Source organism: Trachypithecus francoisi, unplaced genomic scaffold (genome assembly GCF_009764315.1).
Source record: "Trachypithecus francoisi isolate TF-2019V2 unplaced genomic scaffold, Tfra_2.0 Lachesis_group1, whole genome shotgun sequence".
NCBI classification, from domain to species: Eukaryota; Metazoa; Chordata; class Mammalia; order Primates; family Cercopithecidae; genus Trachypithecus; species Trachypithecus francoisi.
This window is the reverse complement of record NW_022681454.1, coordinates 155,161,785-155,175,416: the sequence shown is the minus strand read 5'-3', so window position 1 is coordinate 155,175,416 and position 13,632 is coordinate 155,161,785. Positions and strand designations below refer to the sequence as shown.

The 13,632-nt window shown below is 33.0% G+C and overlaps 1 protein-coding gene across 2 annotated transcripts in view; it reads left to right on the top strand.

Moving 5' to 3' along the window:
- The window catches only part of FSTL5 (follistatin like 5), an 812,556-nt gene that overhangs the window by 647,602 nt on the left and 151,322 nt on the right, over positions 1 to 13,632 (top strand). For both annotated transcript variants that reach the window (XM_033215581.1, XM_033215579.1), the window contains exons 9-10: positions 8,257 to 8,418; positions 12,603 to 12,737. In XM_033215581.1, coding sequence (XP_033071472.1) covers positions 8,257 to 8,418; positions 12,603 to 12,737 — 297 coding nt within the window. The remainder of the gene's footprint in view (positions 1 to 8,256; positions 8,419 to 12,602; positions 12,738 to 13,632) is intronic.

Genomic DNA, 13,632 nt, shown 5'->3' with positions numbered 1-13,632 from the left:
CCCCTTACAGTGCCATAAGTACGCTAACATATCTCTTTAACAAGTTATTTGTTTTAACCTTCAATAAAATAAAATACTGCAATAACTACTCTGTTCTAGATACATCAGGAGAGCCTAAACATGTGCTTTATGTCACCAGGAAAGCAGGCACAGAAATACTAGGAGAATCATTTTGGAAAGTGTATTTAGTATTTAAAAAAAAAAATCATTTAAGTAGTCCTCAAGGAAAAGAATAAAATCAGAACTTGGTTTTACCCCTTGTCACTATGCAAGCTTGTGTAGGTTTTAACACTTTTGAATGAGGAATGGCAGGAAGGGTGCAGCAGATTTCTGGTTGTACTTAGAGCTTTGAAAGTTTATTATTTTTCTGCTTCTAAAAATATTAAAGGCGATGTACAGGATACAGACTCAACTATGGACACTAAGGGTTATTGGGGCCTTTCTGAAGACACCTTCCCCTCCCTCATTTTTCTCTGTGTAGTTAACATGAATCTAGTTTAATATTTCCAGAGTATAGCTGGGAAAGGGAACTAAGAGGCCAGTGGGGTGATCGGCTGTAGTACTGATGTGGTGGCTTTAACTAGTCTTGGTTTGCATTACCTTTATAGTTTCAGTAAATCTGGAAGATTGGCACTTATTCAATAGTCAATTAAATTTGTATATACAATGGATCCTCCAGACAATAAAAAATAAGAGTGATGAAATTAACTTTGCACTATATTTGAATCACCAAATACAGTCTCAGATTGTTTTTGGACCTTCTGGTTTTTTATTGTCATTCTGATGGCTGAAAGAAAAGGATATCAGATAGTTTAAAATACATGCATTAACCAGAGAGCAAATGGTCCAGGTGAACAAAACTTTTATGTCCTGTTCTTGTCTTTTGATATCTCCTGCAGAAACTTCTTTGACAGAGAACTAAAGTCCTCTCCTTTATTTACCAAGTCATAGTCTTATTAAGGACACTGTGTGTTACATATACTCTCATGGCCATTCTAAATAGCAAATGCTAAATTGTAAATGTGAGAAAGGAATCAATGTGATAAGCCTGTAACATACATCCTGTGGAACTTTTCTTCATGGTCTTCATTACACCAGTCACTCAGCTACATCAGGGAATTTAAAGATTAAATAATGCAAAACCTCTTCTCTCAAAGAGCCTATTATTAATCATATATATCATATCCTATATTGCTGGATGATATTTACTGTTTGACAATATATATTGCTTTGCAATATACAACTCTTTATTTTTACAATTCTGTTTGATTTTCAAAACCTTAAAATATGGTACAATATTTATTTTACATATAAGAAAACAAAGACTCAAAAATGTTTGAAAATGACCTCACGATCACATAACTATTAAATAGCAGAATAAAGACTCAAAATCATTTGTCTCAGTCAAAATGTCTTTAAATGACAACAAATAAACATATTTTCATTAGCAGGGAATTTTCCAAATCTGAGGTCTAGAATTCACTTGCGGAGCACTTTCATAAAAACAATATGCATTCTCAATATTAAGTATGGAAAGGTAGCACTCTCTACAATTAAAAAAATTCAGCTGTCCAGAACTATTTGCTTTCAGTGTGAATAGATTTAGTATTTATAATAAAGATAGCTTGTTAATTTTTCTTGGAAAGGACAGTATGCTTTTTGATATTGGAATTAAAATGTCTAAACCATTTGTTCAAGTGTATTCAAATTCTTATCTAACCTCAAAAATTTACATAGCATGATCATCTGAAAATTATACAATTAATAGTCCATCATTACATAATTCCTGAATCATTTCCTACAGAGTTTAGTACATTATAATGACAATTATAATGTTCTTGGAATGCCTGGCACTTGTAGGTAATTGATACATGTAGATTTACTGAATGAAAGCAGGATTTCTCTCACAGCATTTTTGGTGGTAAACTGGATAATTGACTGTCCATACAATTGCATGTGACGTATATCTAACTACCTATGACATAACTCAAGTTCAAGAGGCATACACTCATTGGAAAAATATAAAAGATTCAGCATGGTGCATATGCTGAAAATGTCTCTCCCACAACCATATTCACTACACTGCATGTCATACTCCCCTAAACACTTCAAAATTCAGCTCATCTTCCTTTAAAGCATTTTGTGTTGATAACTCCAGTTTTTCTGTAACTACCACACCTCTTTCAACTCTATTACAGGACATAAAGTGTTCTGTTACAATTATTTTATTCTGGTTTTCATTATTGAACAGCACATACTTTGAGAGTATGAGACATATGTTGTCCATCTGTGTCAACCTAACAGTTTACAGTTTATCACAGATATTAAGTAATCAATATATGACTAATTAAATGAACAAAATGAGCATTTTGGTAAGTGGTACTGTATTTGGATTGTTTCTACAAAGATGAGTTTTACCAATTTTGTAGAATGGGAATGCAAATGAAAAAAGATTTGATGGCTGAAATTAATATAATGGTAACTAGAGGCAATAATAACTAAAGGTACCATGAACATGGTTTATTATTCCATTGATTTTAGTCTTATTTCATTTTTATCAATCACATTTTAAATAATGTTTCAGAATGTTTTACAAAGGGTTTGAGCACCATGTGTTAAATATATTTATAGATAGTTAATATATTTGTTCCTTTATTAAACTTAAAGTATTTGAAATATTTTGTTACTGATATTTACAAATATGCAAACTTGTATCATGCAAACTGACCAAATTCCCTTATTATCACAATTCATCTAAAGAATCTTTTGTATTTTAATTTACTCTATGCCATCTACAAATGCTTAAGATAACCCTTATCATAATAAAGAAAATACTTTCTTTTTTTGTTTTCTAAAAGTAAATGAGTTTTCTGCAATTATGGAAAATATCACACAATTTTACTTCTTTAAACTGTTAACATGGTGAATTAAATTCCGTGATTTTTTGAATGTCTATAATTAACTCAATATATTATGGTACATTTTAGTATTCTGATAAATTTTGTTTGATAATATTTTGTAAGGGAATTTTTCATCTATTTTCGTGAGTGACATTGACCACTAATTATTCTTTCTTCGAATGCCTTGTCACATTTCAATATCAAGTTTATGTTGACTTCATTAAAAAGCTAGGGATTTTATTAGTTTTCTATGCTGCATAATAAATTAGCTAAAATATTAGTGGCTTAAAATAATAAACATTTATGCTCTTAGAGATAACAGGAAAATCGAGATGTGCAGTAGTAAACAAGGAAATGATTTAAATAATTAAAAAATTTATTTAAATAACCAAATAATTTGAGAACAGCTTAGCTAGGTGATCCTGGCACAAGGTTTTTTCTGAGATTTCAATCAACATGTTGGTCAGAGCTGTAGTCATCTGAAAGCTTGATTGGGGCTGGCATGTCTACTTCCAAGATTACTCACTCACATGGCTAATGGCAGGAGGCCTTAGTTTTTTGCTGGCTGTTGTCATGGGGCCTCTCTCTGCCCCTTGGTATATAAGCATCCCCATAAGACTGATTCAGTATCTTATGACGTGGCAGTTGAATTCCACAAGAGCAAGAGAACAATGAAAATATTGCAATATCTTTTATGACCTAATCCTGGATGTTATGCACCATTATTTTACCACAGCTCTGTTCATTAACAGTACATCATTAAATCCAGCCCATAGGTCCCATGTGTAATGTGAGAACAATTAGCCTCTATCTTTTGAAGACAGGAGTGTCAACAACTGATAGAGATATTTTAACACTACCAAAGAGATGCCTCTAGTCTCGTTTTATGCTCTAAAAAAGTTTGTATAAGATTGGTGTTATTTTTACTTTATTTTGGGAAAGTTCTAAAGTTTTCTTTGATTAAAAGTTTTTAAATAAATTAAATGTATTTAAATGTTATAAGACTTTTTAGATTTTGTACTACTTTTTGTGTAGGTTCTGCTAGATGCTTGCATTTCCAGAAATCTGTTCATTTTATTTAAAGTTATGTGTTGGCATAAAGCTGTCTATAATTTGTTCTCTTTAGTTTTTACCATTTCTGTAAGAATTTAGCTATCGGTCTGACTTTCTTGGTATGCCATTTTGTTTCTTGGGGTTGCTTTTTATGATTTGTCTTTTTTTCTTTGGCATTCTATAGTTTTACTGTAATGTCTATATATCGCCTTTTTTAAGAAAGTCCATCATCTTTAGGCTTTTGGAATCACTGGTTTGATGTCTTACACAGAACTGAGAATATCACAATGGTTACCTCTTCAAATACTGCTCTCTTCTTTTACTCCAGTAAGGTATTCTTAATCTATTCTGTGTTCACTTACTCTCTCATCTGTATTTTCTGTGTTTTGTACCTCTGTGCTTTATTGTGGATATGATTTTTTTCTGACTTAACTTTCTATTAGCTCCTTTCTTCTTCAGCTGTTTCTAATCTGGAGTTAAATGCAAACATTAAGTTTATAATTTCTGTTTTTGTCATTTAAAAATATTATAGCATTTCTAGTTGATTTATTTTAATTACAATATTATGTTGTATAACTTCCTAACTTTTTATGTTTAGCTATCAACTCTTTAAACACAGGAAGCATAGATGAGTAATAACTCCAGTTACTAGAATTTGGTGGCTTTTTAAAACTTGACTGTTGTTTTTATTTTTACTGGTTAAGTTTGTATTTTCTTGAGGCAAGCCTTGAGATATTTTGTTGCATTCAGCAAACTTGATTTCATAAACCATTTTCAAAATTATTTTAATTATAAAGATAATAGGTTCTTTAAGAGTGGTATTCCATCTATGACTGTCAGGCACTGGGAGGTACCAGAGATCTTTCAATGAATCTTTGGACATTTTGTGGCCAATTAAATGCAATACAACTAGTGACCTAGTACAGAGAAACTGTTACTATGCCAGGATCTCCAGCCACAATTATTGTGGGACCACAATACTAAGCCCATTTACTGTAGTTGAGGCTGCCTACCAGAATCAGCTGATTCCCTGATATTGGCATGTATTTGTAAACCATAAATAAATACATAATCCTGGCTTCCCAGAAATTTTGGGGTCTGGTAAGGTAGAAGAGATAAATCACTACATTTGATTCAATGTAGCAACAGGGCCAGATCTTAAAGAAATACACACCAAATTAATTAATGGCTAAAAGAAAAAAAATACAAAACCTCTCAAGATGTCTTATTATTTTTTAAATTACATGTGCACACACATGCATACGTGTGTATACATGGGAGAAAAAGACAGAAATAAAATACCCTTGATTAGTAATCAACTCTGACTTCAGAATCTTCACCTGCTTTGGGAACTACTCTTGAGGGAGAAACAGCTGTAGCTCACTTCCATGAGCCTTACAGTTTCTTCCGTACTCATTCTGCCATTCCTCATTTTGTCCCTAAGTTACTTATGGTTTCTGAAAACGCTTTCCATAAACTTTTCCAGGATTTTAAATCCTAGTCAGGAAGATAATCAGAATCAATAATTATCATTTTTTTCAACATTACTAGAAAGTTATCAATTAATCCACATCTCACTTTTAATTGTTGAGTGTTTCTATAATTATGCCTAATGCTGTATTTAAGACATCTCATTTTAATATCAATGATTTTATATATATATAAAAGATTGCAAAAATGTTTGAGATTGTATTCATCACTAGTTAATTCAGTGAGTGACTTCTATAAAGAAAATTATTTTACCTAATCAAAATGCAATTATCAAATCAGGAAATGTAACATTAGTAGTGTCTCAATATATAATACAGGGACTATATATATATACATATATATAATATATTTGTGTGTGTGTGTGTGTGTGTATATATATATTTTTTTTAGAGGCGGGAGTTCAATGGCACAATCTTGGCTCACTGCAACCTCCACCTCCCGGGCTCAAGTGATTCTCCTGCCTCAGCCTCCCAAGTAGCTGGGATTATAGGCATGCGCCACCATGACCAACTAAATTTTTTGTATTTTTAGTAGAGACGGGGTTTCACCATGTTGCCCAGGCTGGTCTTAAACTCCTGACCTCAGGTGATCCACCCGCCTCGGCCTCCCAAAGTACTGGGATTACAGGCGTGAGCCACTGCACCCGGCCAATACAGGGACCATATTTAAATTTTGTCAATTCTCTTAGTAATACACTTTATAGCTTATTTTTCTGAGTCCAGGACCCAATATTGATTTGCATATTTTATTCATTTCTTATAACTCATTTCTTTCAGTCTAGAGTGTTTCATTGGCCTTCTTTGCCTTTCCTTTTTTAGTCAGATAAAATCCACATGCCATTTAACTGTGCCTAAATGAACCATACAGTAACTTATAATATATTTACAGTGTTGTGTAACCATCACCACTATCTAAGCCTAGAACATTTTTGTCACCCCCAAATAAACTTCATGTCCATTAAACAGTGATTTCCCATTCCTCTCTTTCTTCAGTCCCTATCAACAACCCATCTGCTTTCTGTCTCCATGGATTTGCCCATTCTGAACGTTTTATAAATGAATTAATATAATATAAACATTTGTGTCAGATTCCTCTCATTTAGCATAATACCTCCAATATTCATGTTGTATAATGCATTAGTATTTAAAAATGCAGTAGAGTGCATTTTTATTGCGTGGCTGCATCATTTTATATTCCCTCCAGCAATGTGAAAGAGTTCCAGTTTCTCCACATACTCCACCAACAACATGTTATTTTCTGATTTTTGTTTATTGGTTTAAATAGCCATTTCAGAGGGTATGGAGTGGTAACATGTAGTGGTTTGGATTTGCATTTCCCTCTTTTTGATTTTTTTTTAAATTTTTGAATCTTTTCATGTGTTTATTAGCCATTTATATGTCTTCAGTGGAGAAATGACTATTCAATTTTTTTGTCCCAAATTTTAATTGAGTTGTTGGCTTTTTAGTTCTGATTTGTAACATTTCTTTATATATTCTGGATACCGTCAGACTTTTCAAATATATTTTCCTATTTTGTGAGTTGTATTTATACTTTTTAAAAATAGTGTCCTTTGATGCACTACAAAATCTAATATATTTATTTTGTTTTTGTTTTTGCTTGTGCTTTTGGGTCATATCTAGAAGAAACCATTGTCCACTCCTAGATCAGAAACATTTATTCAATGTTTTCTTCTGAAAGTTTACTGTTTTAGCTCCTACATTTAAGGATTTGATTTATTTTGAATTCAATTTTTTTTTTATGGTATGAGGTAGGAGTTCAGGTCTATTTTTTTGCATGTGGTTTTCCAATTGTCCCAGAATGATTGAAAAAAAACTTGACCATCAAAGTATGTTTATTTCTACACTCTCAAGTCTATTCCATCTTTGTGTTAGGATTGCACTGCTTTGATTACTGTAGTTTCATTGTATATTTTGAAATCAGCAGGTATGAGCCCCACAGCTTTGTACTTTTTCAAGATTTTTTTTCACCACTTGGGGGTCTCCTGTAATTTCACATTTATCTGAGGATAAGTTATTTAATTTCTTGAAAAAAATGCAGTTAGAACTTTGATAAAAATTACCCTGTACCTTCGTTTTTCTTTTATTTGTCTTTGTCAGCTTAGGATTATGATCACTTTACCAAAAGCCTTTGCCAATTTGTACCATGTTACCAATCAGTTCTTTCAATTCAGGAATACAAGGTGTCTTCGGATTTATTTCGGTCTTCTTTAAATTCTTTCAACAAAGTTTCATATTATTTAGTGTGAAAGTTTTGCATCTCTTTGGTGAACTTTATTCCTAAATACTTTATTTTTTGATACTATTGTAAATGGAGTTATTAATTTCCTAACAGGCTATAATAAGAAGATTTTATTTTCCTTTCGTTTTATACTCATTCATTTATTTATATAACTGAATTCATAGTTTTATTTAATTCCTTATACTCCCTTGTAATTACTAATTATTTCAGTGCTCAAATTGTCCCATATTTAGCAAATTGGAGTCTCTTTTAACTGGTTTTTGTATCCTTTTGGTATGCCTCATCATTCCTTGAGGACTTCTTTAATTTCTGAAACAAGGTATTCCAGGCTCACCTTATATTTTCCCTCGAAAATCCCAGAATAGTTGTTATCCAGTTAACACGGGTACCTTTCAGTGGATAATGCTATTTGGAAACTACAATCTGTAGAAATGTATAGCATCATTAAAATATATAATTTATTATTTATCTTATTGCAATTTTTGTTTCTTTTGGAAAATTAAATAGAAAATATGAATCACTAATTCACTTTATCTTTCATTTTTTCCTTTAGTTCCTCCAGTCATCCGGGTGTATCCAGAGAGTCAGGCTAGAGAGCCTGGGGTAACTGCCAGTCTTAGGTGCCATGCAGAGGGTATACCAAAGCCTCAGCTTGGCTGGTTGAAGAATGGAATTGATATTACACCAAAGCTGTCCAAACAACTCACGCTTCAAGGTGCTTTTTACTTGCATTTTTTTCTCTTAAATGACCATGTTGAAAATTTATACTAAAATTTACAACGTTATTTGGAAAATAAAAGAAAAATGAGTGTTGCTGGCAACAGAATGTCACATACATGAAAAAAATGCTTATGTCTAAGAAATTATATGGGAAAGACTCTTTTAACATTTTAATGTTTTTAATAATAGTCTTGTCATAATGATTAATTGTGCCATTATTTTGGTAATAAGTAAAATATTAAATTATGTATCTTTAAAATACTTGTCCTGTGAATTATAGCAGTTATGCTGAACAGAATAATTAGATCCTTTCACAGAAATTCATTTCTGAAGTTAATTTTTAAATGTTTAAGTAAAACCTTGAATATGTATTATAGAGGATTTCAATACATAATTTTTAATGAAATTTTTAGCATATTTTCTAAATGAAGGGAGAAAAATATCAAAAAGTTACTAAATGTTTTCCATTTACATTTTTTAAAGTTTTGTATTACTTCTAATATACAAAATATTGTACATATTCTAATATTCTAATGCGTAGACATGAATAAATTACTGTATATTAGATAATAATAATCCCAAATATGTGGAAAATAAACAAAACCAGGCAAGATTTGTAAGATCAAATCATTTAAATAGTCCAAAAGCAGTTGCATATAATATATTAATTATATTAGCGTTAAAAAAAAAGCACAGTTTTTTTTCATTGTTAGGGGTAACACACAACAGTCATTTTACTGGAGTATCTTCTTTGTGGGCATTATAGTTCTTATTTTATGACTTTACTTTTCTTTAATTTATACTATTAAACATGAACATATTTTGTCACTTTATTACATAGAGTTCTATTATTATTCCACTTTAATAATGGATATATATAATTATACATTTTTAAATAAAAGTTTTTAAAACTTTTGCTTATTCTTGCAAGTCAATAGAGACATGTCTGTGAAACTGTCCTTAAACTTTAAAAACTTTAGTCCTAGAAATCACTAATGTGCATACATAGGGCAGACACATTTGCACACATATCTAGTGATTATCTCGAGAGGTCTATAATGTGAGAGGAGAAGATTTATCTGATTAACAGAAATGAAATGAATAAAAATCTAAATAGCTTCTGACTTTGTCTCTTGTCCATTTAATAGCAATAAACCATATTATAAAAGTATGTCAAATTTTTCTCTCAGGAATATACATGACAACACATTTTTGAAGTTGTTACACTCCAGACTGCCAAGAAATTACTGTCAGTTTTTACAACAGGGAAAAATAGCTAAAGTTTTATGAGGATATGACAAAAAATAAAAGGAGAGAAGAGATAATTCTAAGCACATAGGGGTGTAAAACTCCATGTAGCTTAATAACTATTTAATTATCTACTTATTCATCAGATGCTTCTTTAGTGTTTGTATGTGAAGTCCAGGTCCAGACACTAATTTAATATCTATGGCAATGGCTGGGATAATGTGTGAATTAGAGAGAGTAAAATCCCAAGAAAGCACAAATATTTTATTAACAGGCAAGTGAAGAAAATAATAGAAAGAGACTAAAATTCATCAAAAGACAGGAAACTAGGTGATAGTATGGAAGAAGAGAAAGTTAAAAACAAAGAGTTCGACAATAGCAAATACATAGAAAGGTCAATAAAAGACATTGATAAGTGTTTACTTTAAGTGATGAGCATGTTCTTGTGACATTTAGCAAAACAGTATCAGTAACAATCAGTTTTCAATGTGTTTAGAAATGAAAAGGAGACAAGAAATACAAAAGTCTGTTTTGGCCAGATTACAAAAGAAAAAAAAAAAAATAGAAGGCAGTAGCTCTTGGTGGGGAGGCTTAGAACTGATGGAGATAATTCTTCTTGGATAACTCATCAATCTGAGAAAGTATCAGTAGGGAGAAATGAGAAGGATGAAGGCTGCAGAAGAGTCACAGAAATCAATAAGAAATAAGGGGAGATTTGCCTTGGAAAGAAACAGAAAATTTCCTGTGAGAAGTAAATCAAGGTGAAACTAGGAACAGAAAGTTTTGAGGCTGCTTTCTGATCACTTCTATTTACCTCACGATTGAAAGAGCAAGATCATTTGCTGAGAGTGAAGTTACTATTATGATGGGAAACATCAAACAAAGTATATAAAGATTTGAAGTAAAAGTAGAGGTGGATATGAAAAGCATCTAACTGGAAAGGTCAAGTGAAATGAATAGCAAGTAGTTTTGAATGTCCTAGGAATTGAAAACTGTGAATCTGAAAATCATAAACTTGCTTATGCAATAGTCTCATAACTTACTCAAAGAACTAGGTGCAGGGACACCAGATGCAGAGATGGGTTAGCTTACTCTAGTTCTAGACGTTAGGAAGGCAGATGTGTCAGGATGGTAAATAGATAAAGGGATTGGTAGTTCTGGCAATAGAGTGGCAACGCCTAGGAATGCTAGATCACATAGGAAGAGAAGGAAAGACAACGGGACATATAGGTTAGGAGAGCATGTAAAAATATTAGGAGACAGCATTTTAAGAAGGAAGAAATTTATTTGATATTTCAAAACAAAACCCAGAGAATTTAGGCTGTGAAGTGTGTGGATCCTGAGAAAAAAAAAAAATAGGTGTGATTTTGGAGGAGGCCATATCTTAAATAAAAAAAGAAGGTGAAGCAAATGTAAATACATTGTTTACTACCTATCTTTAGAGCAGGTTCCTATAAACTAAGACCCACAGACCATATCTAGATAGCTGTCTGATTTTTGAAATAAAGTTGGGTTTTGTTTTTGTTTTTGTTTTTGCTTTTTTTTTTTTTTTCCTTGTTGTTGTTGGTTTGTCTTTAGAATAAGGTAGCACTCATTTTTCAAAACATATTGTGTGGCTGCTTTAATGCTGCTATGGCAGAGGTTAGTAGTTGCCACAGAAACTGTGTGGCCCACAAAGCCTAAATTATTTACACCTGGCCTGTTGCAACAAGATGAAAACCTGCCAATCCCTTTTTTGGAGTAGTGATTCTCAGTGAATGATGCGAGGAATGAGGGTGTGCAGTAAGCATTTGCAAATAAAGAAAGAAGTTCAAGTTATTCAAATGATTATCTCTCTCAAACGTCCACATCCACTGCCTCTCCATATCTCACATCCTTTGGGAGCTACTGGCCTCCTAGCGATGGCAATCAAGCTCTTTTCTCGTTGGCTTTCTACCCTTGTTTTCCCAAACCACACTGATTACGTTGCCTTCTACCTGTCACAGATAGTCATGTCCCATTCTACTGCATGTGTGGTTCTTGTAACTGAACAACTGAACACACAGACACAACTATGTACACAAACACACACACACAGGCATGCACACACACATACACACAGAAAGAAAACAAAGAAAAAGAAAAGAAAGAGAAACTTAAACAAATGACTATAACAAACACTCAACTGCTGGGTACGGTGGCTTATGCCTGTAATCCCAGCCCTTTGGGAGGCCGAGGCAGGCAGATCACCTGAGGTCAGGAGTTCGAGACCAACCTGGCAAACATGGTGAAACCCCATCTCTACTGAAAACACAAAAAATTAGCCAGGGGTGGCAGTGTGGGCCTGTAGTCCCAGCTACTCGGGAAGCTGAGGCAGGAGAATTGCTTGAACCTGGGAGGCGGAGGTTTCAGAGAGTCGAGATCGCACCACTGCACTCCAGTGTGGGTGACAGAGTGAGACTCTGTCTCAAAATAATAATAATAATAATAAGCTTGATGAATGGCAATAGTATACCTGTATGATTTAGCTCAGTTAATTACTCTTTGAAAACATCTTTCATATGTATTTACCTGCAAGCTAATCATATTGCTATTATTAGATTTCTGAAAAAGCTTAGGGGAATGTAGGTTCTGAATATTATAAGTAAATATATAACTGAAATTATACTTATCAATATGAAATACCTCATATACCATGTAGAATATAGGAAATGATATGAAACATAAAATATGCATTTGTTATAGAGTATTGGGCTGTCTTATAGAATGACAGCACAGTTTATGAACACTTGTATGCTTTTGGAATAATTTGGCATGCCTTCAAAGTATGGAATTAGGAAGAGAAACAATTTAATTAGGACAAGCCAAGAGAACTGTTTGACTGTGTAATCAGAAAGCACTGTTCCAACACTGAAATTGTAGCTTACAAGTTTCATTTCCCTTCTTTTTCAGCAAATGGCAGTGAGGTTCACATAAGCAATGTGCGCTATGAAGATACTGGAGCATACACTTGTATCGCAAAGAATGAAGCAGGAGTGGATGAAGACATCTCTTCTCTTTTTGTGGAAGACTCTGCTAGAAAGACCCGTATGTATTGAACTGCCCCCCGCCAGCAGACACACACCATACTCAACATACATTTTTACAGCTTTTTTTAAAAAGTAAAGGCACCAGAAAACTGTGAATTGCACAATGCATTATAACAAATAGATTTTATATGTAGGAAGGATAAAAATCTTGAAATACTAAAAGCAGATTTAAAGATGAAAAAAAGTTGTGAAATTTTCATTACAACACTAGATTTTATTTTTTTGCAAGTACATATGGTGTTTCAGGTCCTGTTTTCCCATTTGCTCTTGGAGGAATTTATATCTCTTGCAAAATCCCTCACCTCAATTAAATGTGAGGAATTCAAGGCCCCCAAATGTATCCAACGTGTATCTTCTAGGTAGAATACATTACTATATTTCTTTTCCTGTCAGTTACATTGAAGTCACTGGATTAAGACCTGTACAGCATCCTTCTCTACAGAAGGTTCAGTGGTAACTGCCACTCCAAGGCACTCACTGCCCCGACACAAAAACCACACTGTGGCTGTTCTTGGTTTAATGCTAAAAATCCTTTGCCATCATGGTTCATGTTGTCTGATTGTCTCCTGGAGTTATACCCAAAATGACTTGTTCTCTTTTATTTTCTTTAATTACTTGGCAAAAGGGATACAGATAGGGTGGGGATGCTGAAGATGGATTGTTTTTATGATAGCTGAATTGTTTGGAACTCAAACTACTATTACAGCATTTATCAAGTGCGCTCTTTGCAAGCAAACAAACAGGCATTTTCTTCCCTTGGTCCACACATGCCACAGTGTGACTGTTTTGGGATAGGGTCTGGATGTTCTTGAAACGACTACTTGCCTTGCTCTCTGCTCTTCAATCCGACTTGTTACGCTGCTATTAATATATGTTTTGCAAGAGTCTGATAT